We start from the raw sequence: 27,230 nt of genomic DNA, 5'->3' as shown, positions 1-27,230 counted from the left end.
TCAGCCCACACTTTCCGACTCTGGTCTCCAGCATCCGCAGTCCCCACTTTCTCCTCTCAACCTGCAAGTCATGGAAGAGTGGAGATACACCAAGTCATGAGGTTACAGACTCTGGTTGAATACAGTTCTGTTGCTGTTAATCATCCACAACATCTCATAGATGTCCAGTTTTGTGTTGCTAAATTTGTTCCAACTCTGGACCATTTAGCACAGTATGAATGCCACACAACACTGCACAGGGCAATCTCAATGTGAAACTAGGATTTTGACGCTGAAAGGCACATGTTAGTCACTCCTCTGATACTGTCATGGATGGATGCGTTAGCAGCAGACAGACTGGTGAGGATGAGCCCAAGTACAATTTTCCCTCTTCAAAAAAAACAAAGAGTTGTAGATGCTGTAAATTTGAAACGGAAACAGAAATTGCTGGTAAGACTCAACAGGTCTGGCAGTATCCATAGAGAGAAAACAGAGTTAACCTTTCAGGTTGACCTTTCTGAAGACTTTCCCCTTTCATTGGTTCCATCACAACTTACTCCAGACCCAGCAAGGTCCTTATGAGTGTTCATCCAGCTCAGTCAATATTGATGCTATTGAACCAGTCTCTTGGTATAAGAACAGATGATACTGGAGAAACTCAGCAGACGTGGTGCTACCTGTGGAGAGACAAAAACAGAATTAATGTTCAGAGTCAGACATTACTCATCTTTAGGACTAAAAGGAGCTGGAAAATGATGGTTTATATGTTTTTAACAGAAGAGGAGGAGGAGGAAGTGAAACAGGCTTTGAGAATGCCCAAAGAACAATGGAAATGCTAACTGTGGTAAAGGAGGAATAGAGATGTAAAATAGGTGTGAATAATAGACGTGAAAAGGAGAAAGTTGGTCCATTCTGCTAAGAGCAAAACCGACAAGACACAAACAAGACAGGAGGGTGGTGTAATCAAAATGGAGGACACAACGTTGAGGTCTGGGAGCTATTAATTGTCCATTCGAAATGTTAGGTATTGTCTCTCCAACTTGCATTTAGTTTTACTGAAATATTGTTGCAGGCCCAGGAGAGAAATGTAAGCTTGGCAGCACAAGATGGTTCCTTGAAATGGCAAATGGAAGATCTGGGTCATTCTTAGAAACAGAGAGCGGTGTTCCACAAATCAGTCTGTGTGAGTTTTCAGCAATGTAAAAGAGGCCAGGTGGTGAGCAGCAATGCAGTAGACTAGAATGAAATGAGAACAAGTAAAACATGTTTTCACTTGGAAGATGTGTTTGAGTTTTAGGCATTAAGGAGGGAAGCTACCACGGGACAATTTGGAATATGCCAGTGAAGGAGCCTTGGTGAGTTACTGCAGTGCATTTTGTAGATGGTGCACACTGCTGCTACTGTGTGTTAGTGGTGAAGGGAGTGAATATGGATGGTGTTCGATAGGGTGTCAAATTAGCAGGCTGCTTTGTTCTGAATACTGTTCACAACTGCTTCCTCCCTGTGGTTTGAAGACCTCCTAACAGAGGCTTTCATGAATTATGGCATCTCGGACATTTTCTAGTATGTTCTCCAGCTTCTAGCTGTTTTTATGCCAAGAGTGCATCTCTACACTAATTCAACGGATATTCCATTTGCGCTGATGGCCCACTGGTTCACAGTTGTTGCATGAACTTTTCAACCTTCTGTTCTGCTGAGATGGTGATGGGGAACATGCTCTTTGATGTGATCAAGGACACCCACGTAAAAGACTAAGTCATTGTTGTGGAGGACCTCAAAGTGATTCTACCAATGACAGCTGACTGCCTCTATGTTCTTGATTTGTGCCAATCTGTGCATAGCTCTGCCAGGTCCTTTGGTGATTGGACCATAGAGTTTTGACTATGCTGTAGAATTATGTCTACCCTACATGTGACTCCACACCAACATTGACTCTTAACTGCCTTCTGAAATGGCTTTGCAAGCCATTCAGTTCAAAGTCAACTTGGGATGAGCAAAGCAAAGTCTTGCTGGTGACATCCATATCCTGTACAGAGGAAGAAGGATAGCTCTGTTGAAAAATTTAATCCTTTGTTTGTGCTTCAGGTTAGTTATTTCATGGTGAAATTGTAATTTGGGCTCTGAGTCACCTCTACATAAAAATTACTCAAAGAAGGTGACTGACAGTGAATATTGAAATTACACTGCAGCTCAGTTGGAAATTAGCAATTAACCCTGGTCTCACTCAGGAGGCTGAAGACATGGCGTGACACAAAAATACAACTGAGGAAAACTAATTTAACTTGCACTAGTAGAATTGCCGTGTATTGACAATTATGTGTTTAAGATCAGATGAAGAACATTGTAACACTTGTCTTGACTGCTGCTTACAGAATCAGGCTTTATTTATCAAAGTTGCACATTAACAACCCAACGCATTAATTGGCATTATCACACAGGTAATATGACTCCTACAGTCTGATGACAGAGTGAATGATGTCTAGCAATGACAAAGGTTCTGTCCCTTTGGGTAATGACTGACAATCAATGAGTTGATACAGATTGCTTTTCTGCTTATTGAATTGCAGTCCCGTCACAGCATTGTCCAAACTTGGGCAACTTCCTTTCAAAGGCTCTGGCTTCAACTTGAGATGCCTGGTTTGGTTTTACCTTGGCGTCTAATGCCTTGAGGAAAAAGGTTGATATTTGTAGTAAATGCATGTGGTATTTTATCTCCAAAAATGCCTTGACTGCACTCGAATTCAAAAGCAGTCTCGGAAAAAACTTACCTTGGAGCAGCAGAGAGCTGGCGCAGAGTGGACTGGGAGCTTGGAGCAGGGACAGTTGTTGGACTGGATTCTGGTGTGGGCGGTCAGATCACATCTGGAAGCCACTGTGCTCAGCTACTGCAATGCAATGTTTATTTGTTTTTTTTTAAATCTGACTGTAATGTCAACCCTTTAACTATGTCTTATTTGTAACTTATTTTTTAAACATGGTAAAGTAATGCAAGTACCTTTCCTTTTCTATTCTTCTTTTGTATCTAAGCTTTGGACCTTAAGAAGGGCTTATGCTCGAACCGTTAACTCTCCTGCTCCTTAGATGCTGCCTGACCTGCTGCGCTTTTCCAGTAACACATTTTTCAGGTTTGGACCTGGGTACTTGTACACAAGATGACGCCATAAGAGGTGACGTTGTAAAACTTTTCACTGTACTCCTGTACTTCTGTACTTGAGTACACGTGACAATAAAGGATATTCTATTCTATTCTAATTCTTCCATTCTGAATGCATTGTGCACAGATGTATTATGAGGTCCTGAGAAGATTCATTCTAAAATCTTAAAATGTAAATATTGCTTGTCCATTAACTGTTTTTAGTCAAGATCAATGCAATTTTTGTGGAAATGCTTTGACCAATCAGCATCCATGCTATTCATTCAGCGCTCCCCTCTCAGGTATAAATGTTGTCTTTCCATTGCATTGGCTTTCTTGTGAATTATCCTCATGAGGGTAAAAAGCTTTGACAAAATTCAGCTTTTCCTAGTAGTATTCAAAACTTAAGTTAATTGTTCATAGAGTCTTTACCGTGTGGAAGCAGGCCATTTAGCACACACCAACCCTCCAACAGCATCCCATCCAATCACTGTAACCTTACACTTCCCAGGGCTAATCTACCTAACCTGCACATCCTTGGACTTTGGGAGGAAACCCATGCAGACACAGAGAGATCAGACAAACTTCACACTAAGGTGGAATGGAATCTGGATTCCTAATGCTATGAGGTGGCAGTGCTAACCACTGAGCCACCATGCTACCCCAATTCTAGAATATAGAACATAGAACATTACAACGCAGTACAGGCTCTTCAGCCCTCGATGTTGTGCCGACCTGTGAAACCACTCTGAAGCCCATCTGTCCTACACTATTCCATTATCATCCATATGTTTATCCAATGACCATTTAAATTACCTTAGAGTTGATGAGGCTACTACAGTTGCAGGCAGTGCGTTCCATGACCCTACTACTCTCTGAGGAAAGAAACTACCTCTGACATCTGTCCTATACCAATCACCCCTCAATTTAGAGCTATGTCCCCTCATGCTAGCCATCACTGTCCACCCTATTTAACCCTCTAATTATCTTATATGTCTCAGTTAAGTCACCTCTCAACCTTCTTCTCTCTAACAAAAACAGCCTTAAGCCCCTCAGCCTTTCTTCATAAGACCTTCCCTCCATACCAGGCAACAACCTAGTAAATCTCTTCTCCACCCTTTCCAAAGCTTCCACATGCTTCCTATAATGCAGTGACCAGAACTACACATAATACTCCAAGTGCGGTCTCACCAGAGTTTTGTACAGCTGCAGCATGACCCCGTGGCTCTGAAATTCAATCCTTCTACCAATAAAAGTTAACATACCGTAGGCCTTCTTAACAACTGTATCAAAGTGAATCACCTCACACTTTTCCACATTAAACTACATTTGCCACCTCTCAGTCCTGCGCTCCAGCTTATTCATGTCCCTTTGTAACCTACAACATTCTTCAGCACTATCCACAGTTCCACCGATCTTAGTGTAATCCGCAAATTTACTAACCCATCTTTCCATGCCCTCATTTAGGTCATTTATAAAAATGACAAACAGCAGTGGCCCCAAAACAGATCCTTGCGGTACACCACTAGTAATGGAACTCCAAGATGAACATTTTCCATCAACCACCACCTCTGTCTTCTTTCAGCTAGCCAATTTCTGATCCAAAATGCTAATTCATCCTCAATCCCATGCTGAACATCCCACAGCATCCCATGTATGCTGTGCAATAGCCTACTATGAGACACTTTATCAAACGCCTTACTGAAATCCTTATACACCACATCAACCGCTTTACCCTCATTCACCTGTTTAGTCACCATCTCGAAGAACTCAATAAGGTTTGTGAGGCATGACCAGCCCTTCACAAAACTGTGTTGAATGCCCCTAAAAAGTTATAAATCCTATCTCTTGTAACCTTTTCCAAAACTTTACCCATAACCGAAGTAAGGCTCACTGGTCTATAGTTACCAGGGTTGTCTCTACTCCCCTTTTTCAACAAGGTGACAGCAATTGCAATCCTCCACTCTTCTGGCACTATTCCTGTAGATGATGACATAAAATGATCAAAGCCACAGGCTCTGAAATCTCCCCCCTGGCTTCCCAGAGAATCCTAGGATAAATCCCATCTGGCCTAGTGGACATATCTATTCTTTGGGAAAGTTATCTCAAATTTCTACAGATAATAGTGGGTTAGAAATGCAATAGCACGCCAATCAAGCACACTCAAGAAGCTCGATGCCATCCAGGAGAAAGCAGGCCTCTCAAATGGCGCCATATCCACAAACATTCACTTCCACCACCATTAATGCTCAGGAGCAGCACTGTGTACCATCTGTAGGAAACACTACAATAATGCACCAAGGGTCCTTGGACAGTGCCTCCAAAGACACAACCCCACCATCTGAAAGGACAAGGGCAGTAGATATATGGGAACACTATCACTTGCAAGTTCCTCTTCAAGCCACTGATCATTTTGACTTGTAAATATATTACTGTTCCTTCTGTTATGGACCAGGCCAGCACTGTCCAAACATTTCAAGAAAGTAGCCCAGACCCTAACTTTGCGAGTTGTTTTGAACAGGTGTAAAGTGAATATTCCAGGAGAGATGCAGCTGTCAAACCACTTAGTTTTAAACAAAACAGAATTAATTTACAATATTACTGAATGAAACACAAAGAACAGAAAACAAAATACCGAATAACTTAATCTCTCTGAAAACTTAACAGGTCATCCCAACTTAATGATGCTGTTCCAAATACTTGCAGCAACACCCGTACACACCCCTTGGCGCAAAAAGTAAACTCTAACACAAGTTCTTACAGGAGACAAGTCAGAAAGATAGGACCAGCCTGGACCTGCTTCTTTGGGCCTAGCACGTTTTCCCACACTACTACTAAAACCCAAACCAAACCAGAGAAAAGCTGAGCTGGGAGAACAGGCCATTCCCCTTTCATTTACAACCTCTCTGAAAATAAATGCCAAGGTCAGCTTTGTCACATTTCATTGTCGATGAGTCAAAAAGCTGGAACTCCCTTAATAATGGTCACGTAGTTAGTCTTACACTAAATCGACTGCAGGAGTTTCAGAGTGTAGCTCACTACTACTCAAGGGCAACTGGGGATAAGCAATAAATTGTGGCCCAGTCAGCAATGCCTACATGCCATGTAAGTTTTTTTTTAAAACTGAAGGACTACGACTTAAAGCCAAATATCTTAAGATAGTTTTGTTTTATCAATTACTAGTTCAGGATCTCACTGGTAAGGGTGTTGTTTATGGTCCATTATGTATTTTTGTGATGCCTACAGCAAGCTAGGAACTAATTAGCCAGGAAGGCAAAAGTGAGGACTGCAGATGCTGGAGATCAGAGTCTAGATTAGAGTGGTGCTGGAAAAGCACAGCAGGTCAGGCAGCATCCGAGGAGCAGGAAAATCGACATTTCAGGCAAAAGCCCTCCATCAGGAAACATTCGTGATGAAAGGCTTTTGCCCGAAACGTCGATTTTTCTGCTCCTTGGATGCTGCCTGGCCTGCTGTGCTTTTCCAGCACCACTCTAATCTAGACATTAATTAGCCAGGAGCCAATTGTGTGTGTAAGAGTTCCCTTGGGACTAATTAACACCACAGCTGCCTTGGACAGTCAGGTATTTTTGTGCAGCATGACACAAATCTAGGAAATCTGCTAGCCAGTTGTAAGAGTTAATAGTTGCATTAAAGACAAACAGCAAGCCTAAAGTGTGCTTATATCAAATATCTGAGAACAAATAGACAAAAAGTTCACAATGCTGCCCATCCCTGATTATTTCTAGGTGTTAACTACCAGAAGCAGGGTTGTTAATTCTAGGGGATAGCAAATACTATACTTTTAATTTCGAAGACAGCTAATCCTTGCAGCAAATGTTTTTAATGACCAAGTTTTTAATCACACTTTACAGCATTTAATTGAATTCTACAATCAAATGGATGCCAAGTTTGGTCTTCAGTCACAACTGAATTAGCTGATCTCAATCAGGGTGGCAATTGGACTGCTGTCTTTAATCACAATACACCAAAAAGCAGCTTCATTTATACTGAGGCCTCAAAACACCTCTCAGCTGAGTAAGCACTTTTGAAGTTGAGTCACTGATGTTATATGGGGAAATATAGGGGATGCTTAGCTCAATTGACTGGATAGCTGATTTGTGATGCAGTGTGACACCAAAAGCACAGGTCCAGTTCCTGTACAGCTGTAGTCAGTTTGAAAGTCTCACCATGTCTCTTGCCTGAGATGTAGTGACCCTCAGATTAAACTTACCACCAGTCATCTCTCTCTAATGGAAGAACTCTCCAATGGCTCACTGAAGAAGTTGCAAATCAGCAAGCAATTTGTTTTTAGAGAGCTTTGCTGAGGGACACATGCTGTATCCAGGACACCAGCAGTATTCCCTTTGTTTTCTTCAAAATGTGTTGTGATTTACTTTAGCTTGAGCTTGAGATGGAAGGTTCAGTTTAATGCATTACCTCCTCAGAGTTTGTAGTGCTCAGTTATCAGTTAAGCTAAGTTAGGCCCTGTTGGGACTAAATCCAAAACACATTGAGCCTGGAATATCGTCACACAACCAAGACCTTATGACCACAGGAGAATGGAAACATTAAACAAGGATCACACTACCTCTGCAAAGTGTATTGTTGTGAATATGCAAAATTCACCAGTTTCCCTATAAAAGGGATAGTTTCCTGAAAGGTCATTAAAAAAAAACAAATGTGGCCACTTGATCAACAAGAACAAAGTGTTTTACAAAGGAATTATAAATGAAAGTATGACATTGAGATACATAAGATGATATTATTATCAAGTGACCAAAAGCTTGGTCAAAGAGGTTGGCTTTAAAGAGTGTCTTAAGCAGCGAGGGGAGGTAGAGAGTGGTGAGGTGTGGGATCAAGACAACTGATGGAACAACCATCTTAATGTTAAGAATGTGCAAGAGGCCAAAATTAGAGGCTGCAGGTACCACCACCCCCCCCCCCCGCCCGCCACCTCGCCCCCCCCCCCAACCACTAACCCTGTCATAATGACATTGTAACTCTGATGCCATTCCCGGTTAAAAAAGCTATTATGTTATATTGCTTCATAATGGGCTTAAAAAATATTTTGGTTGACTTAAGAATTTTTTTTTCTGTTTATTAAAGCCGCTTTGATGGATGGTATAGGCGGCTTTTTCTGGAGTTGCAGTATCAGATTATCATATTAATATTGAATGAGTATATCCATTGTATTTGGATCAAAGGAAAATGTGTTTTATGATTTGACAGAAACATGATTATTAAGGTTTGATATCAATGTTTTTGAAATAGGCAATGAATGTTTTCACTGACTGTTTATGTGTAAACAAATTATACTTTCTTTAAAAAAATCTCAGATCTGGCTCATATTTTCTTCAAAAATTGAAAGGTTTACCTTGCTCAAAAAGCCACCTTTGTGGTTATTAATAATCTGGGCCATCTTCCGCAGAAGAGGGGATGTCAGTAAATGTAACAAACACCTCAGCGGACATCATTAGTGGTGCTTCTCAGTTGACTGTTCAGGGGATTGTAGGAAGAATTCCTCAATCATGATCACTTTTTTTTCCTCCTGCCCAACCCTGACCAACTTATCAAAAACTGACAAACTGACCTCAGGGCATTGAGAAGAGCTGCAGGATAAACAAATGATTCTTCAGTATGAGGTGATTTTATAAGTGCAAGTGGCATTATATTGAATAATAAAAGGAAGGTCTGCATTTATGTAGTACCTTTCTTGACAATTGCTTTTTTTCATAGAAATATAGAATCCCTACAGTATGGAAACAGGCCATTCAGCCCATCGAATCCACACTGACTCTCTGAAGACCATTCCACCGAGTTGACTGTGCGCAAAATGACAGCCACATCTACTACAGTACAACAGTGATTGCAGTTCAAAAATGTCCTTCAATTGCCCCAAAGTTGTCATGGGTTGGCAGGGTGGTTAGCACTGCTGCCTCACAGTGTCAGGGACCTGGGTTTGATTCCACCCTTGGAATGGCGTTTGCATATTCTCCCTGTATCAGAGTGGACTTCCTTCTGTTACTACAGTTTCCTCCTACAGTCCAAAGATGTGCAGGTTAGTTGGATTGCCCATGCTAAATTGCCCAATAGTGTTCAGGGTTCCGCAGGCTAGGTGGATTAGCCCTGAGAAATACAGGGTTACAGATTTGGGAGGGGGGTATTGTGTCTAGGTGGTGTGCTCTTTGGAGTGTCCGTGCAAATTTGAGGAGCTGGATGGCTTCTTTCCATGCTGCAGGGATTCTATGACTCCTGATAATCTGAAATTAAACCAGAAAATGCAAGAGAAGACTTGGCAGCATCTGTGGATTCTCCCATTCAAGTCTTTGAAGTGGACGATGACCCCACAAGCTTTAGGCTCGGGGCAAGAGAGCTTTGAGATGTGATGTAGTTCACGCTGACAAATCCAATATTTATTAATGCATTACAAGAAAGACAGTGGCAATGGGGAAGGTGGGCCTCCCAGCCTGATGCATTTCAGAATGTAAAGGACAACTGTTGGATCACGACACTGACGGACCATTTTTGAAGTAATCAATGAGCGTGAAGACTGTCCATATGAGGGGTTTTGCCCAAATCGTCGATTTTCCTGCTCCTCGGATGCTGCCTGACCTGCTGTGCTTTTCCAGCACCACTCTAATCATGACAGGGAAGTGGCTTGCTCCTCCAAAGCTCCACCAGTCACCAACATCTGATCCTTGGACAGTGACCGCAAACAACACTAACCACCCACCCCCTCCCCACCCCCAACCTAACAGGACCACCAGGTCTGAATCGGTTAAGTGGGCAGCATGCCCATGTCTCTGCAGATAAAACGTATGGGCAGCTGTGGGCTGCCAATGTTTGACCAGGTGCATGACTGAGCTTTAAAAGTGGCACTGGTAGGTCCCAGTATTGGCCAATATTTAGGCCTGTGACAACTGGCAGAATATGAACAGGGCAGGATGCATATGGGCATTATGCCTAGTTAACGAGGCAAGTTTGGGAAGTCTTTGTGACAAAATCCACTCAGGTTCACTGAGGGAAATTCTCCATAAAAATGGCAGTTACCCCATTTCTGGTAAAATCTGTAAACATGAGAAAATGATTAGATTAGGTTCCCTACATTGTGGAAACAGTCCTTCCCACCCTACAAGTCCACACCAACCCTCCAAAGAGTAACCCACCCAGACCCGTTCCCCTACGCTATACTGACCCCTGACTAATGCACCTAACACCATGGGCAAGTTAACATGGCCAATTCACCTGGCCTGCTCATCTTTGGATTGTGGGACGAAACCAGAGGAAACCCATGCAGACACAGGGAGAACATGCAAATTCCACACAGGCAGTCACCTGAGGCGGGAATTGAACATGGTGCTGTGAGGCAGCAGTGCTAACCACTGAACCACCATGCCGCCTCCAAGAAAAATTAGCAGAAAGATAAATGGCATGGAACAAATTGGAGAATTGTCAACAGCAATGAAATGGTAAAAAGGGTAAAAGTGGGGTTGGAGTTAAGGGCCAATTTTCAGGCTGGATAGAAATAGGTAACGATGTCCCAACAGAAGGTCACTCCTGTTCATTGTGTATGGCAACAACTCTCATATGGAACCTCAAGGGAGTAGTGATAAAAATTTGCAGATGGGACTAAAATAGAAAGTATTTTTCATTGTTTGGATGACCAAAGGGTGCTGCAAAAGGGTATAGATATAATGGAGGAATGAGCTAAGGAAGTACAAATAATGGTCTGTTTTAAATAGATTAGGATTTAAGAACAAGAGATGATAAATACAATATTTTAAGTAAGAAATTTAAGTGAGAAAGTGAAGGAAACTTTTTTATTTAAAGTGTGCTTTTCACCTTGAGGTTTAGCAATTGAGGTGAAAATTATCTGATCGTTCAAGTGTAGTTGGAGAATGAAGGGATAAAGGCAATGAAGGGTCAGGTTGGGTAAATGTGATTAGAATAATTCTCCAACATGGAGGGATAATGCTGTTTGTGCCAAAGGTTGTAATTCTTCCGATAAGTACTACCAGCAATTGAGCAATGCTGGTCTGCTGCAAAGGAACTTAATTTATTCATATCGAATAGTCACATCAATACCCTGTACAAAACATCTTAGAACATGGAACATAGAAAAGTACAGCACAGAACAGGCCCTTCAACCCACAATGTTGTGCCAAGGATTAATAAAATAACTTAATCTACGCACCCCTCAATTCACTGCTATCCATGTCCATGTCCAGCAGTCACTTAAATGTCCCTATTTCAAATCTTTAGATAACTCTAAATCACATTCTTTAATTTGAAACTGGAAATGAAATCACGAAATGATCGCCGTTGTTGCTTTTAAATATGGCACAGCCTTATGAATCATTAATGTTCCAATTCAATGATCAACAATCTGTCATTTAGTATTTAAGAATCAGTTACTTGATCTACAACAGCACATCAGTGACAGATTAGGGGTGTTCTTTTGTATGTGAATAAGCTAAATAGGATATGTGTCTTATAGAGATTCCTTCACCAACATTATAGGTATAGTATGAAAAGACACTATAAGATAAATAGTGACACTCATCACTGACCTACACACCTCCATCACTAACTTCACCATTCACTGTTGCTTATTTCAAACTAAGGTGTTTGATGTTGGATTATATTGGACAGCTTGTGCGCAACGTTGCAGAGTGAGAGATTGTAATCAGTTACTTTACCCATCACCACGGCAGTGTATTAAGAACCATTGAATTTTACAATACAGAATAAGGGATGTTTGATCCATTGTGTCTCTACTGGCTCCTGAAAGAGCTACTCATCTGCTCCCATTCTCCAGGCTGAGTGCTCACAAAACAAAGGCTTTTCCCACCACATACTGCTCTCCTCTACCTCAGAGCCGCCACCTACAAATTATGGGATGATTTAAAATTGTCTGCAAGAACAAATTGATTGTAAAAGTACTTTGCATAAACGTCATAAGGCACCATTAGGACAGCTGGAAAATGCTTTTAAGAGTAACATGGCATGTGCATATTACTTTTGATTCTTGCACTGGATGTGGGTGTCACTGGTAAGGTTAGCACTTACTGCCCCTCCCTCACTGCTCCTTGCATTGAGCAGTTGGCCAGACTACTTCAGAGTCAACCTTATTGCTGTGTATCGGAGTCACATGTCAGCCAGATCAAATAAGGATGGCAGATTGCTTTCCCTAGAATCGAATATCCTTTATCACGTGTACTAAAATACAGAAGTAGAGGAGTTCAGTGAAAAGTTTCCAATGTCCTAAAGGACATTAGTGAACCAGATGGGTTTTCAATTATGATTGAGACTCACTTCAGATTCCAGAATTATTAATTTAAATTAAATTCCAAGATGGAATTTGTCCCCATAATTTAACAGCATTAGTCTGGATGCCTAAATTACTAGTCCATTGACATTACAACTCCACCCTCATCTCCCTTAAAGCTGTAATGCATGATAGAGAAATTTCACAAAGTGTAGAAATAATTTTCAATCTATACTTCTCTCAGACCAAGATAAAGGCCTGGAATATTCTATAAGGCTTGTGTATTGCAGCACACAGCTTATTTTTAATGTATTCTTGTGAGTTTTTTTGCCATGGATTTCCATTCAAATTTAAGACGACAAGCAAGGTACTGTAGCACCAAGTTTGACTGTCCCTGAAACACATGCAGGAAGGCTCGTGATGGACTGAATGATAATGGCAGACATATTTCTGTCTCCTGGCTTTACTATATTCTGCTGAAATTGCCTGGTGAGAAATCAATGGATTTGCTGACAGACAGCTGATTTTTCAAAGGAACATTGTCCAGCTTCTTTTTTCATTGACTGCTTTATAGACAAATAGTTAGATTGGTTTCAATTTGTTTGTGTCAGCTCAAACCCACATTGATGTTAAAGGAAAAACCATTTTAATGAGATGTTACTGATCTGTAGCAGGGTCTACAGCATCAGGCTCTGATATTCTGCCATGTCGGGATATTTTCTGATCAGCCTGTTCAGCAATGTTGCTATACACCATCTAGAACAAGTGGGACTTGAACCTGGGACTATACCACTTCAACACAAGAGCACTTCCTCCAACCCCCTACCCTATTCTTTTCATGTCTAGGGTAAAGCAATGTCATCTAACATGCTTTAAAGGGAAATAGATCGGAACAAATCAGCATATTTTTTCCTCAACCAACATCACTAAAGCCGATAGTCTGGCCATTATTAAATTGATCTTTGTGGGAGCTTGCTGTACTCAATTTGGCAGATGCATTCTCCACATTACAACAGACACTGCATGTCCAAAGTTTTGATTGCTTGTGAGCTACTGTGAGCAACTTTGTCAATGTGAAAAGCACGACAAAAATGTAAACCTTTCTTTTATCATCCTCACAGTTATTGGCTTAAAGAAATAACAGGCTGTAATCACATGTAGCACATTTATCAGCACCTTTATGGGCAGTCTGACACATTTTTCCTCAATTCTTTTGTGGGATGTGGATGCTGTGGGTAAGACGAGCAATTGTTACACATCCCAAATTGCCCCAGAAAGGTGGGAATGAGCTGCCTTCCTGAAATGGTGCAGTCCATCTGCTGCAAATTCCAAGATTTTGATATAGTAACAGAGAAGGAATGATGATATAGTTCCAAGCCGAGGTGAGGTGTTACTTGGAGGACAACTTACAGCTGGTTATGTTCACAGAATGACAGAATTGTTAGGGTGCTGAAGGAGGCCATTTTGCCCAAGGTCTCTGTACTGGCTCTCTGAGCATTTTAACTTAATGCTAATCCCCTGCCTTTTCCCCATAACTCTGCACATTATTTCCATTTAAGTAATCATTTAGTGACTTCTTGAAAGCCTCAAATAAACTCATCTCCACCACATTCTGGAGCAGTGTGTTCCAGACCGAACCACTCATTGAGTGAAAATGTTTTTCTCATCTTACATTTGATTGTTTTGCAAAGCACTTTTGAACCACGTCCTCCGTTTCACAATCCATTCATGTATGGGAATGGTGACTCCCTATCCGTTCTGCCTAGACCCCTCATAATTTTGAAACTTTGATCAAATCTTAGGCTTCTTGTCCCAAACAAAATCATCCTAACTTCTCCAATCTTTCTGCTGAATTGAAGAGTCTCATTCCTGGCACCACTTCTTTTTGTAAACCTTTCTGCACTCTCTCCATTGTGTTTAAATCCTTTCTATAGTGGAGAATTGTGCACAATACTCCAGTCGATGTTTAACCAATCTCATGAAAGTTCTGGATGTAGGTTTGCTCGCTGAGCTGGAAGGTTCAAAGAAACCTAAAGATATAAATAGAAAGCAGGAATCATGCACAGTGCTTCACCTGAGGCGCACTGAAGATGCTACCTAGTAGGGTGACAGAAGTCTGGAAATGAATCTTCCAGCTCAGTGAGCAAACCTACATCCAGAACCTCAACCTGAGCTACAAATCTACTCAAAACTCATGTACATTCACCATAACTACCCTGCTCTTGCACTCTATACCCATATTTATGAAACCTAAAATACTACTATATGCTTTACTAACATTTCTGTCTCCCTGTCCTGCCACCGTTACTGATCTATGCACATTTACATCCAGGTCTCTCTGCTCCTGCAACCCCCCTTTATTTATCACTGAATCTTTGTACCAAGGTGCATCACCTCACTCACACTTCTCTAGATTGATTTTCATCTGCTGCCTGGCCACCCACTCAACCAATGTGTCAATGACCTTTTGGAGTTCTACATGGTCCTCCTTACCACTGCAACACAAGAGTTCCCCCAACCTTGTTCTTTCCATGTCTAGGTCCACAGCGATGCCATCAATGCAGTTTAGAATTCTCCTAAGTTTTGTGTCATCCACAATTGTCTCCTGCACATCTGGCTCATTTATATATATCCCAATAACAACACCCAAGGAACTCCTCTACAAACCTTCATCCAGTCCCAAAAATACCCATTAATCATTATGCTGTGTTTCCTATCCCTCAACCATTTTGTATGCGACCGTTCCTTTTATTCCTTCACCTATCTTATCTCAAGTATATTTGGAACTGTGTCTAATGCATTTTGGAAATCCATGTGTGCAACATCATTGGATGTCCCCTCATCGACCTCTCTGGTACCACTTCAAAATACTCCAGTGAGTTAGCTACACCTGATTTTTCCTTAACAAATCCATGCTAATTCTTCTAATGTCAATCCATACTTTTCCATACGACTATTGGTTTTATTCCACATAATTGTTTCTAGAGGTTTCCCCAGAATGAAAGTTAAACTAACTGGTCTACAATTAGTAAGCTTACCTTGACAACCTGTTTCAGACAAGAACATAACATTTGTAAATTCCAACCTTCTGGCACATTAACCAAATACAGAAAAGATTGAAAGTTAATTGCCAGCATTTCCATGGATCTGCTGCCCTTGCCCATCGAGGTGAGAGAGGTTTTGGGGTTTGGAAGGTGCTTTCAAAGGAATAACTGCACAACGTCTTGCAGATGGTACACAATGCTGCCACTGGGTGTAGGGCTGGGGGTGAAGAATGTTTAATTTGTTCGATGGGTTATCAATCAAGTGGTCTGCTTTATCATGGATGGCACCTAGCTTCCTGAGGCCTGTTGGAAGTGAACCCATCCGGTCAATTCGGAGTATCCCATCACACTTTTGACTGGCACCTTGGAAATGACATCAAGGTTTTGGGAAGTCAAGAAGTGAGATATTCCCCTCAGCATCAGTACCTGACTTTGTGACCACAGTGTTTATATGGGTTGTTCAGATTGCTGTCTGTTCAGTAATCCCCAGAATGTTGATAGCCAGGGATTCAGCGATGGCAATATCATATTACTCATGTTCTCGGCTAGATGCCAGTTTGGAGCTTCACTGGGATAGCTATACTAGGGTATGGCAAAGCCTTCAGTGCCATTGCCACAATGTTGTCAGGGCTCACAGCCTTTGCAGTATCTAACCCTCGCTCGACTTCATGTGGAATGAATCAAATTGGCTGAAGGTTGGCAGCTGAGGAAGAGGCAAAGGTTGGTCAGCCACTTGGAATGTTTAGCAGAAAATGGTTGCAAATATTTTAGCCTTGTCTTTTTTGCATGATGTGCTGAGCTCTCCTGTCATCAGGAATGAGGATATTTGTGAAGACTCTTCCTCCTGTTAGATGGTTAATTGTCCACCACCATTGACAATGGCATGGTGGCTCGGTGGTTATCACTGCCATCTAGGGACTACTGATACCTCAGTTTGATTCCAGCCTCAAATGACTACCTGTGTGTAATTTGCAAGTTCTCCCCATGTTTCCTTCAGGTACTCCAGTTTCCTCCCCCAGTACAAAGATGTGCAGATTAGGTGGATTGGCGATGGGAAATGCAGAGTTACAGGGATCAAATAGGTCTGGGTGGGATTCTCTTCAGAGGGTCAGTAGGGAGTCAATGGGCTCAATGGCTTGCTTCCAATCTCTAAGGATTCTATGAACTGGATGTGGCAGAGTTTAGATTATTTGTTGCTAAGCAGCCTCATTGCTATAATTAATCCACCAGAGGGTGTTGGGATTCTTATGTGTTTCTGAATTTCTTGCAATTATCAGAAATTTGCCATCCACAAATTATTACATTTTAATACGTGTTGGGGTTGGGTCACACTTCAAGTTTCTGTGAGCCACTGGGAATGTAGAGGTGTAACTTTATAATTGCACCTTAGCTTGGTGGCTATACAAGATGTGCTCCCTTTAACATTTTGCACTCTTGTCAGAATCCCAGTGGAAATCGGGGAATCATGGATGAACAGTACGAGGAGAAAAGGGACAAGGCACAACAGCAAGATAAATCAAAATAAGTTAAATTTAGCAAAGAGCAAAAGAGAATTGCAGAAGGAAACGTAAACAATTAAGAGAAAAGGAGTGGGAAAATCTCTGCAGAAAGGATTGTTTGATGTTACAGACCACTGATCGAGAACTAGGAGGGCCATACACAAGGAGGGATTGCTGTCAAAATGGAGGGTGAAGTAAAACATTTACATAACAATCAGCAAGGAATGTTTCTGCACCAGAGACATAAATGACTGAAGAATACAGGAGACATGAACCAGTTGGAAAGAAACCTTTGTACAGGTGGGCGGTTTGCAATCCAGTGGAGGCTGTCTGGTTTAATTTGTTTAATAGATTGTTCAATGTAAATGTAGCTATTTTGAGCACTGCTTTGGGAATATAAACCAGCGCTCATCCAGACCTCTTGCTCGCCATTCACCCATCAAGACCATGCTCACTGACCTATACAGCTTCTCAGTAACACCTTGATTTTAAAATCCCATCCACATTTTCAAATCCTCTCATGGCCTTGACCCTGCATGCCTGTGTTATCTTCTTCATTCCTACAACCCTCGAAGCTCCTCCAATTCTCCAGATTTGTGCTGCTCTACATTGTAATCATTGCTCCAACACTCACCCTCCCTTCAACTGCTCTGGTCCTAAACACTGGAGTTTCCACTCAATATGCCTTCACCTCTCCACCCCTTGTTTCCCTTCTGTAACACAATCTTTGAAATGTGTGTCTTTAATCATTCATTGTTTGACATCGCTTTTAATATCTCAACACATGATTTGCCATCAAGACTTGCTTGATATTACACCTATGAAATGCCTTGGGACTTTTACTATGTTAACCACGCTGTACAGGTGCAACAAAAATTTAAATTTGCTGAAGAAACTCAACAGACCTAGCAGCATCTGTGAAGAGAAATCCACAGAGATTTAGCTCTGCACAGATGCGGTCAGACTCGTTGCATTTCATGAGCAATATTTTTGGATTTCCAGCATCTGTAGTTCTTTGTCCTATATTAGTTCAAGGTTTTGTTGTTGTTGAATACGGCTAACCATCAGAGTTTTATAATTCTTTTATACTAATTATGTCATTAGACATCATTGCATGACCGACAGAGCAGCACAGTGGCTCAGTGGTTAGCACTGATGTCTCACAACACCAGGAACCTGGGTTCAATTCCACCCTCGACTGACTGTCTGCGTGTAATTTGCATGTTCCCTCAGTGTCTACATGTGTTTCATCTGGGTTGTCCGGTTTCGTCCTAGTACAAAGATGTGCATGTTAGGTCGATTGCTTACGCTAAATTGCTGATAGTGTCCATGGGTTTAAGACCATAAGACATAGGAGCGGAAGTAAGGCCATTCGGCCCATCGAGTCCACTCCGCCATTCAATCATGGCTGATGGGCATTTCAACTCCACTTACCCGCGTTCTCCCCGTAGCCCTTAATTCCTTGTGACATCAAGAATTTATCAATTTCTGCCTTGAAGACATTTAGCGTCCCAGCCTCCGCTGCACTCTGTAGCAATGAATTTCACAGGCCCACCACTCTCTGGCTGAAGAAATGGCTCCGCATTTCTGTTCTGAATTTACCCCCTCTAATTCTAAAGCTGTGTCCACGGGTCCTAGTCTCCTCGCCTAACGGAAACAATTTCCTAGCGTCCACCCTCTCCAAGCCATGTATTATCTTGTAAGTTTCTATTAGATCTCCTCTTAATCTTCTAAACTCCAATGAATACAATCCCATGTTTGCAGGCTACGTGCATTAGTCAGGGGAAATGCAGGGTTACAGGGGTAGGGGAGTGGTCTGGATGAGACACTCTTCAGAGGTTCAGTGTGGACTTGACAGGCCGAATGGCCTGCTTCATACTGTAGGAATTCTATGAGTAGAATTTATCCATGTTGTGTTTTTTTTTTAACCAAGGATTGGGAAATCTGTTGTTTTGAAGATCTGCTACAGGATTTTGCCACTGGCAGATTTGTTACAGAAGTTCAGCAATTACACTTACTGGAAAACATAGCTACCCTCCCTCAGTACATGCTGCAATTGAGACTGAACAATGGCTGCTCGATCCATCTTCTACATCTGCTTACCTTCTTATTGGCAATTACCCTCTTAAAGTCCTCGAAGCTGAGGATCCCAGGTTCAAAACCACCCCAGGGAAATGGATTGGAAATCTAATTTCTCCATCATGTATAATGTTAAGCACATCAGAAGGTAGTTAAAAGTCAATCCCTCAAAGTTGATTAGATTCCCTACAGTGTGGAAACAGACCATTCACCCCAACAAGTCCACACTGACCTTCCAAAGAGTAACCCACTCAGACCCCTTCCTCTACCCTGTATTTACTCCTGACTAATGCACCTAACACAATGGGCAATTTAGCATGGCCAATTCACCTAACCAGCACGTCTTCGGACTGTGGGAGGAAACGGGAGCACCCAGAGGAAACTCATACAGACACAGGACAAATGTGCAAACTCCACACAGATGTTACCTGAGGCTGGAATCGAACCCAGGTCCCTAGCACTGTGAGGCAGTAGTGCTGACCACTGAGCCACCATACCACCCATAGAGGGCTCCCATACAGTTCAGAAAGTTCAATTTTCCAATGGATGTTAGTGAATCAGTTGGATTTTTATGAAAATACCACAGCATTATGGTGACTTTTACTATGACCAGCAAATCATTTCCAGGTTTTCCAGTAACAATAACTGCTGAATTTCTGTAACAAATCTGTCAGTGGCAAAATCCTATAGCAGATCTTCAAAACAACAGATTTCCAGGTTTTTGACATTTGAATTCCGTTGAACTTGCATCCTCTGGTATACTCGTCCAAGAATGAATACACTACCAAACGCCTGAATGAAGAAGTTATCAAATCAACATTGCTTCATCGAAGTAGGAGCCTGATCCAGCAATATATGATTGGTTGTTTTTATTCTGTGATTTAAATCAAAAATCGTTCCAGGACTATAGAGCAAAAGGTTAGGTGAAATAAAATATATTGCTGTATAAAGGAAAGAGGGTTTTTGCAGTGGAGAGTCTGCCACCTACTGGACATACTGTGCATCTGCTGAAAGCTTATCCTGCCTGGTGCCTTGCTGAATGAATGTTATTTCTTTTAATGCAATTTAATTGCCAGCCAACATCTTCCAATGTTTAACAGGGTTCATATTTTAAAATATTTATTTTGGTTTACGAGACTTGTGCAGATCTTTTCTGTTCCTATAATCATGCAAATTGAATCCAGTGCTTCATTGAAAAGAACATGAAGCTACATTGTGTTGCATGAATTTCAAATTTTATGCTGTTGTAACAGCAGAGCTCTATCTATGTAAATCTAGAAGCATCTGATCAGAATGCTAACAGCTTAACATCTCTAACTTTTGCAGTAAATCTTCGCCTAAGGGCTGTTTGGCATTGAGAAACCCTCCTGCAAGTCTTCAGGTTCAGATAACTTCAATCTCTTTCAGGATGCAAGTTGACTCCTTGCACCAATTTTTAACTTGATTTTATTTTAAAAGAGACTTTGACGCTTGCTTTAATGTTGAGAGAGAGAAGGCGAACTATATTATACTCAGTATTTGTTAACACAGAGAGCAAACAATTTGTTATGCGCAAACTGTATTTTCTTCCTTCGCAGGAATGGAAGGTTTTCACTGCTGAGCCTTCTCCTGTGACCATATGTGCTCAAGTGCAATAAATTGGTGGCTTTTCAGAATCTCTGTGTTCAGGCAACAAATCAAGACGTGTGTAATACATGTGGAAATTTTGGCTGATGTATTGTGTGTTGTGCTTTACCAGAATTACTTGCCCTCATGAAAGATCATAGCAGTGTGATTTGAAAAGAGGAGAAACAGCTCATGGCACCATCAGCTGAACTGTGCTCCCTTGACACAGCGTAACCTTGACTGGACAAGAGGGCTTATTCTTCTTTCCCTCTTCAAGTAGGCTTTGGTTGAATATTTCTGACATATACGGACATTCTATCAATCTCAAAATATGCTGTAAAATTGGCAAAGCATGCCATTGAATATTATGCTCAGGATTTCAGGTTTTGAAAAGGCCCACTCTTAAAAGGGCATGGATGAACCACAAAGGGGTGAGGGAGAGGGTGAACACCAGAAATTAGGCAGCTCATCACATGAAAAAGGTTCAGCTACACAACTGATTTAAGCAAAACCACCACAACCTCAGTGGACTGTAGAGCTATTCTCCCATTGGAGAGAGATGACTGGTGGTGAGTTTACCCTGAGGGTCACCACACCTGAGACAGGAGGCAAGGTTGAGGAAGCAGAACACCTCATGGTGCCCTCAGTTGCTGCAGGAATTGAACCCACGCTGTTAGTGACATTCCACACCACAAACCAGCCAATATAGGTAACCAACCCATTTATATAGTGCCATCACCACAGCAAATTCCTAGGAATGTTTAGCTGGACGTTATAATGGGAGAGAGGGGAACTGAATGCTGTTTTCTACATGGATGAGTTAACATGGAAACATTCGGCTGAACTCATCCATATTTATCTTGTGAAAGGTTTTCTTTTCTACAATGCACTGTGGTAAAGGAAGCTATTTTTAGAAGAGAAAATTAAATGTCATCTTTATTATTCCATTTTTTTCTCTCTTTTTATCCTCCAGAACTGCTCTTGCCGGCGCTGAGAGTATATAACTATTGCTCCTTGAAACGGTCACCATGGCAACCAGACATGAAAGACCCAATTACACCAGAGTTTCTGCTCTGAGAAATATCTGTTACCGAGTCTGGAGAAACCCCTTCAGCACACGAGGTTACACAATCCTCAGGAATGATGTACCTGAGCACAGAATTGTGATCCCAAACCACAGTGCTAACAAAAGCAGACATTTCGGGTCTCCAAGGCTTTACCAAGGGAATAAAATCATTACCACCAAATATACACTGCTGAACTTCATTCCCAAAAACCTCTACGAGCAGTTTCACAGGTGGGTATTCTTGTTTTCAATTATTTTTAGTCGCCGATTCAATAATTTGTCATCCTGTGCATTTTTTTTTTCTGCTTCCTTTCTTTCACAAAGTAGAGAACAATCCTAGTGGAAAGCACAATCTCAATTGAAAATATCACACCCGAATCATTGATAAACCCAAGTTATGCAAGAGACACTGTCACATGCCGTCTTCTGGAATGCTGGGTCCAGTTCTGGTCTCCCTGTTGCAAGAAGGCTAATGTTAAGCTGGAGAGGATTCAGAAGAGATTTATCGAGATGTTGCCGAGTTTCGAAGGTTTGAGTTAAAAGGAAAGGCTGTGACTTTTTTCACCGGAGCGTAGAAGGCTGAGAGGTGACCTTATAGAAATTTATAAAATCATGAAGGGTATAGATAGGGTTAGTAGTTGGTGCATTTCCCTAGGATGGGGGATTTCAAGGCTGGGGGGGCATATGTTTAAGGTGAGAGGAGAGAGATTTTTTAAAAAGACATGAGTGGCCAACTTTTTATACAAATGGTGGTTCGTGTGTTGGATGAATTTCCTGAGGAAATGGTGGATGTGGGCAAAGTTACCATGTTTAAAGGACACTTAGATAAGTACAGGAATAGGAAAAGGATGGAGTGATATGGGCCAAGAGCAGGCAGATAGGACTAGTTTAGCTTGGGATTATGTTCAGCATGGACTGGTTGGACCAAAGGGTCTGTTTCCATGCTGTATGACTCTATGACTCTACGTTTTGAGAGTGGTTCTTATTAGTGCTTTATAGGAACAAGAACCCTTCCATTAGGCAAAATTCTCTTGTTCATCTTGCTTGGTTCAAAATGCTCTTGAATTTGGATTCTTCACCTACATCTTTTATTTGTCAATTTGTTCAGTCTCAAACAATAACAAGTCCACTGGCTGATAGTCAATGAATGCTAGCCTCACATTGCCATGAATAAAAAACAAAAGCTAGCGATAAAATGTGCAGTCACCACATTTCACCATGTCTGGGCACTAATGTCAACTCATAGAATGATTCTACCGTAGCTGTGTCATGGTTTATTTTCAGTAGCGTAAGGGCTGATCAAAGCTCAGTAATGGTAACAAGACCATAAGACCATTAGAATTAGGAACAGGAGCAGGCCATTTGGCCCCTCGAGTCTGCTTCATCATTCAATAGGATCATGGCTGATCCGATATTCCTCACATCCACTTTCCTAATCTTCTCCCATAACCCTTGATTCCCAAACTGATTAAGAACTGATGTATCTCAGTCTTAAGTAACCATGAGGACTCTGCCCCCACAGCTCTTGGTAGCAAGGAGTTCCAAAGACTCACAACCCTCTGAGAGAAGAAATTCCTCCTCATCTGTCTTAAATTGATGTCCCTTTATTAACTCCAGTGAGTAGAGTCCCAAACTGTTTAGTCTTTTCTCATTAGACAATCCTTCTATACCAGGGATCATCCTAGTGAATATTCTCTGACCTAATGGGCGGCATGGTGGCACAGTGGTCAGCACTGCTGTCTCACAGCGCCAGAGACCTGGGTTCAATTCCTGCCTCAGGCAACTGTCTGTGTGGGGTTTGCACATTCTCCCCGTGTCTGCGTGGGTTTCCTCCGGGTGCTCCGGTTTCCTCCCACAGTCCAAAAATGTGCAGGTTAGGTGAATTGGCCATGCTAAATTGCCATAGTGTTAGGTGAAGGGGTAAATGTAGGGGATTGGGTCTGGGTGGGTTGCTCTTCGGAGGATCAGTGTGGACTTGTTGGGCCACATTGTAGATAATCTAATCTAATCTACCTCCAAATGATATCTTTCCTTAAATAAGGGGAACAGAGCCATTCACAGTACTCCAAATGTGGTCTCACCAACACCTTATACAGTTGCAGTAAGACTTAGACTCCCCACAGAGCAGTAAGAAGCCATTCACTGCATCAACTCTACACCAAACCTCCAAAGAGCATCCCACCCAGACCCATACCCCTTACCCCCCCACTCCAACTCCTTATGAGATTTTTAACCATGGCTAATCTACCCAGCCTGCACAACCCTGGGCAATGAAACATGGCCAATCCACCGAACCTGCACAACTTTGGACTGTAGGAGTATACCGGAGCACCTGGAGGAAACCCCACAAGGCACAGGCAGACTTCATACAAAGATCCCCCCAAGGCTGGAATCAAACCTGCAACCTTGGCGCTGTGAGGCAAAGGTGCTAACCACTAAACCACTGTGATGCCCTCTTCCTTACTCTAATACTCCAACACCCTTGAAATAATGGCCAACATTCCATTAGCCTTCCTGGTTACCCATTGTCATGTGTGCTAGCTTTCTGCAAACTATGGTTCATTTCCAATTGCCTCCAAGTCGGAAAGCTGTGAAATCAAGATGGCGGCAGTGGCATAGGCAGCATCGGGGCTCTTGCTGTTGGGGCTCATCTATTCCATCCACTTATCATTTTTTTCCTACGGGCAATTTAGTATGGCCAATCCACCTAACCTGCATATCTTTGGACTGTGAGAGGAAACCAGAGCACCCGGAGGAAACCTATGCAAACACAGGAAGAATGTGCAATTTCCACACAGTTAACCAGGGGTAGAGTCAAACCCAGGTCCCTAAACATTGAGCCGCCGTACTGCCCACAGCTTCTTGTAACCTATGTCCCTCAATCATTCAAATAGAAGTATCCTCTGCAGTCTGTCTTATTCACTGCACCATTTCATTGAATGTCTTATTCTTTTGCATTGCAGTTTATCAATTTAATTGAATTACTACTGAATTGTATCCACATTACTCATATTTCATTCATGAACTGCCTCACACGTGGGATGTATCCTTTAAACATAATCACCAAAGCACGAAAATCAGGGCCATTCTGATTATCAGCTTGGGCCTTGTTCAAAGCTTAGATGTACCAAAGTTCTTTTTGTGTTCCATATTTAATGTATCCTATGCAGCATGAGACCTCATTTAACTGTGTTACATTGGTAACTAGCCTTCTATAAAAATCAAAAAAACAGAGGTTGCTGGAAAAACTCAGCAGGTCTGGCAGCATCTGTGAAGAGAAATCAAAGTTAAGATTTCGAGTCCAGTGACCCTTCCTCAGGACAGACCCAAAAGGGTCGCTGGACCCGAAACATTAACTTTTGATTTCTCTTCACAAATGCTGCCAGACCTGCTGAGCTTTTCCAGCAACCTCTGTTTTTGTTTCTGATTTACAGCATCTGCAGTTCTTTCAATTTTTATAAACAAAAGTTTTACCGGATGCCACACTACTCTGTAATGAATACGGAATTTCGAAAAATACCAAGTTTTTGTTCTTAGAAGGAATGAATCTAACCTTCAAATTGAGGTGGGCAAGGGGACAATGGTCATCTGACATCAGGAGTAGCTGCCACATGGTCTTTGAACAGAGAATTTAGATAATGGGTTGACATTGCCCAACCAAACAGCCTCAAGAAATAGGTTTCCTGAAAGAGTGCTCTGGGGCAGAGGGCTGATCTCATCATAAGGTCCTTGTAATCACCTGGAAACTGTCTTCTCCAGATGGAAGATAGACCAGAAGAGGAAGACCCAGGGAAGATTTCTCAAACACTTTGGCTCGAGAGCAGAATTCTGCCTTCACATCATTAGTGATACCAACACATTCCAGTCCAACAACCCATTTGTCCTCTGGTATCTGTGAACTATTCCCAACTATCATGGCTGTATACTTTTTTTATCTAGTTAACTGATAAATCATATCTAAGATGCTGCTTCTTAACAAACTTAATAGACTATCAAAAAGTTGCCTACAAATGGTCAACTGCTTGTATTAGGTAACAGGAATCACAAACACCCACAGAATCATCAGAGGCTTAATGCAAGTAAATTGTTAAGGGGAGATTGTGGAGCAGTGGTACAATGTTAATGGACGAGCAATCCCAACTAATATTCTGAAGGTATGCTTCCAAATCATGGCAGCTGATGGCATTCCAACTCAATTAGTAAATCTGGAATTAAAACTAATGGTACCCACAAAATTGTTGCTGATTGTCACTAAACTCCCATCTGGCTTACTAATCGCCCTGAGGAAAGAAAATGTGTCATTCTTACCGGGTTTGAACACAACAGCAGAAATATACTGCTGGAGGTCTTTAAGGCTCAGGTCAGACCACATTTGGAATATGGTGAACAGTTATGGGTCCCATTTCTAAGAAAGGAGTGTCCAGAGAAGGTTCGCAAGAATGATTGCAGAGACGAAGGGTTTGTCATAGGAAGAGCAGTTAAGGACTCTGAGTCTATACACAACGGAGGTTAGTGGACGAAAGGGTCTCATTGAAACTTATATTATACAGAGATGCCTGGATAGAGTGGACGTGGAAAAGGTATTTCCAATCGTAGGAGAGACTAAGACCTGAGGTCATGGCCTGAAGGAACAACCCTTTAGAATTGATGCGAGGAGGAAACTTTTCAGTCAGAGGATGGCGAACCTGGCAAACCCATCACAAAACGTTGTGAAGGCCAAGTCGTTGAGTGTCTTTAAGACAGAGATGGATAGGTCCTTGATTAGTAAAGTAATCAAGGGTTTTGGGGAGAAGGCAGGAGAATAGGGTTGAGAAACATATCAACTATGATATAGTCATAGAGTCATAGAGATGTACAGCACGGAAACTGACCCTTCGGTCCAGCTTGTCCATGCCGACCAGCTATCCCAACCCAATCTAGTCCCACCTGAAATTACGCAGCAGACTCTATGGGCTGTCTTTTGGACTCTGTTCTTCTGTCTTATGGCCTTATGACCTAGATATCACACTAGACCTGATGCAATATGGTTGATTGCCTGCCAAAATGTCCTCACAAGTTCAAAGGTATACAGGAATGGGCAATAAATGTTTGCCTCATCAGTGAAATTCTCACCTCAGTAAAGTATTAACACAAAATTCTGAAGCTTCTGATGCTGAGGTCTTATGAAATAGAACTATATATTGGACTGGAATAAATGTAAATATTATGTTCTTGTTTATTTTCTATGGAAAAACATTGCAACACCAGAGGTCTGAACAATCGTATATCGTTAGGAAAAATACAGTGCTGTTGTGGAACTTCCTTCTACCATCAGTCATACATTACAGACATATTTGTTCTGACATTTTCAGTGCATAAGGATTTCTTGCAACTGACATGCTGGCATAAATCTTCCATTTGCAAATATTAGTGAAAAGGTCAGGTTGAGTATAATGTAGAAGAATCTATCTTGCTGTCATCCCATCTAATGATAGAAAAGATGCTGCATTATGTTTTATCAGCACCTACAATATAGAATAAAAGATGCTGAGACTGTAGACCTGCTACCACATCCACT

The 27,230-nt window shown here is 41.8% G+C and overlaps 1 protein-coding gene across 2 annotated transcripts in view; it reads left to right on the top strand.

Annotated features, from left to right (window-relative positions):
- The window catches only part of atp10a (ATPase phospholipid transporting 10A), a 369,418-nt gene that overhangs the window by 105,658 nt on the left and 236,530 nt on the right, over nt 1–27,230 (top strand). For both annotated transcript variants that reach the window (XM_087988354.1, XM_087988355.1), the window contains exon 2: nt 21,581–21,904. In XM_087988354.1, coding sequence (XP_087844480.1) covers nt 21,636–21,904 — 269 coding nt within the window. In that variant the 5' untranslated portion in view covers nt 21,581–21,635. The remainder of the gene's footprint in view (nt 1–21,580; nt 21,905–27,230) is intronic.

Source organism: Chiloscyllium plagiosum, unplaced genomic scaffold (assembly GCF_037043375.1).
Source record: "Chiloscyllium plagiosum isolate Xiang-an unplaced genomic scaffold, Cpla_swu_hap1 HiC_scaffold_6, whole genome shotgun sequence".
NCBI lineage: Eukaryota > Metazoa > Chordata > Chondrichthyes > Orectolobiformes > Hemiscylliidae > Chiloscyllium > Chiloscyllium plagiosum.
This window is presented reverse-complemented; position numbering and strand designations above follow the sequence as displayed.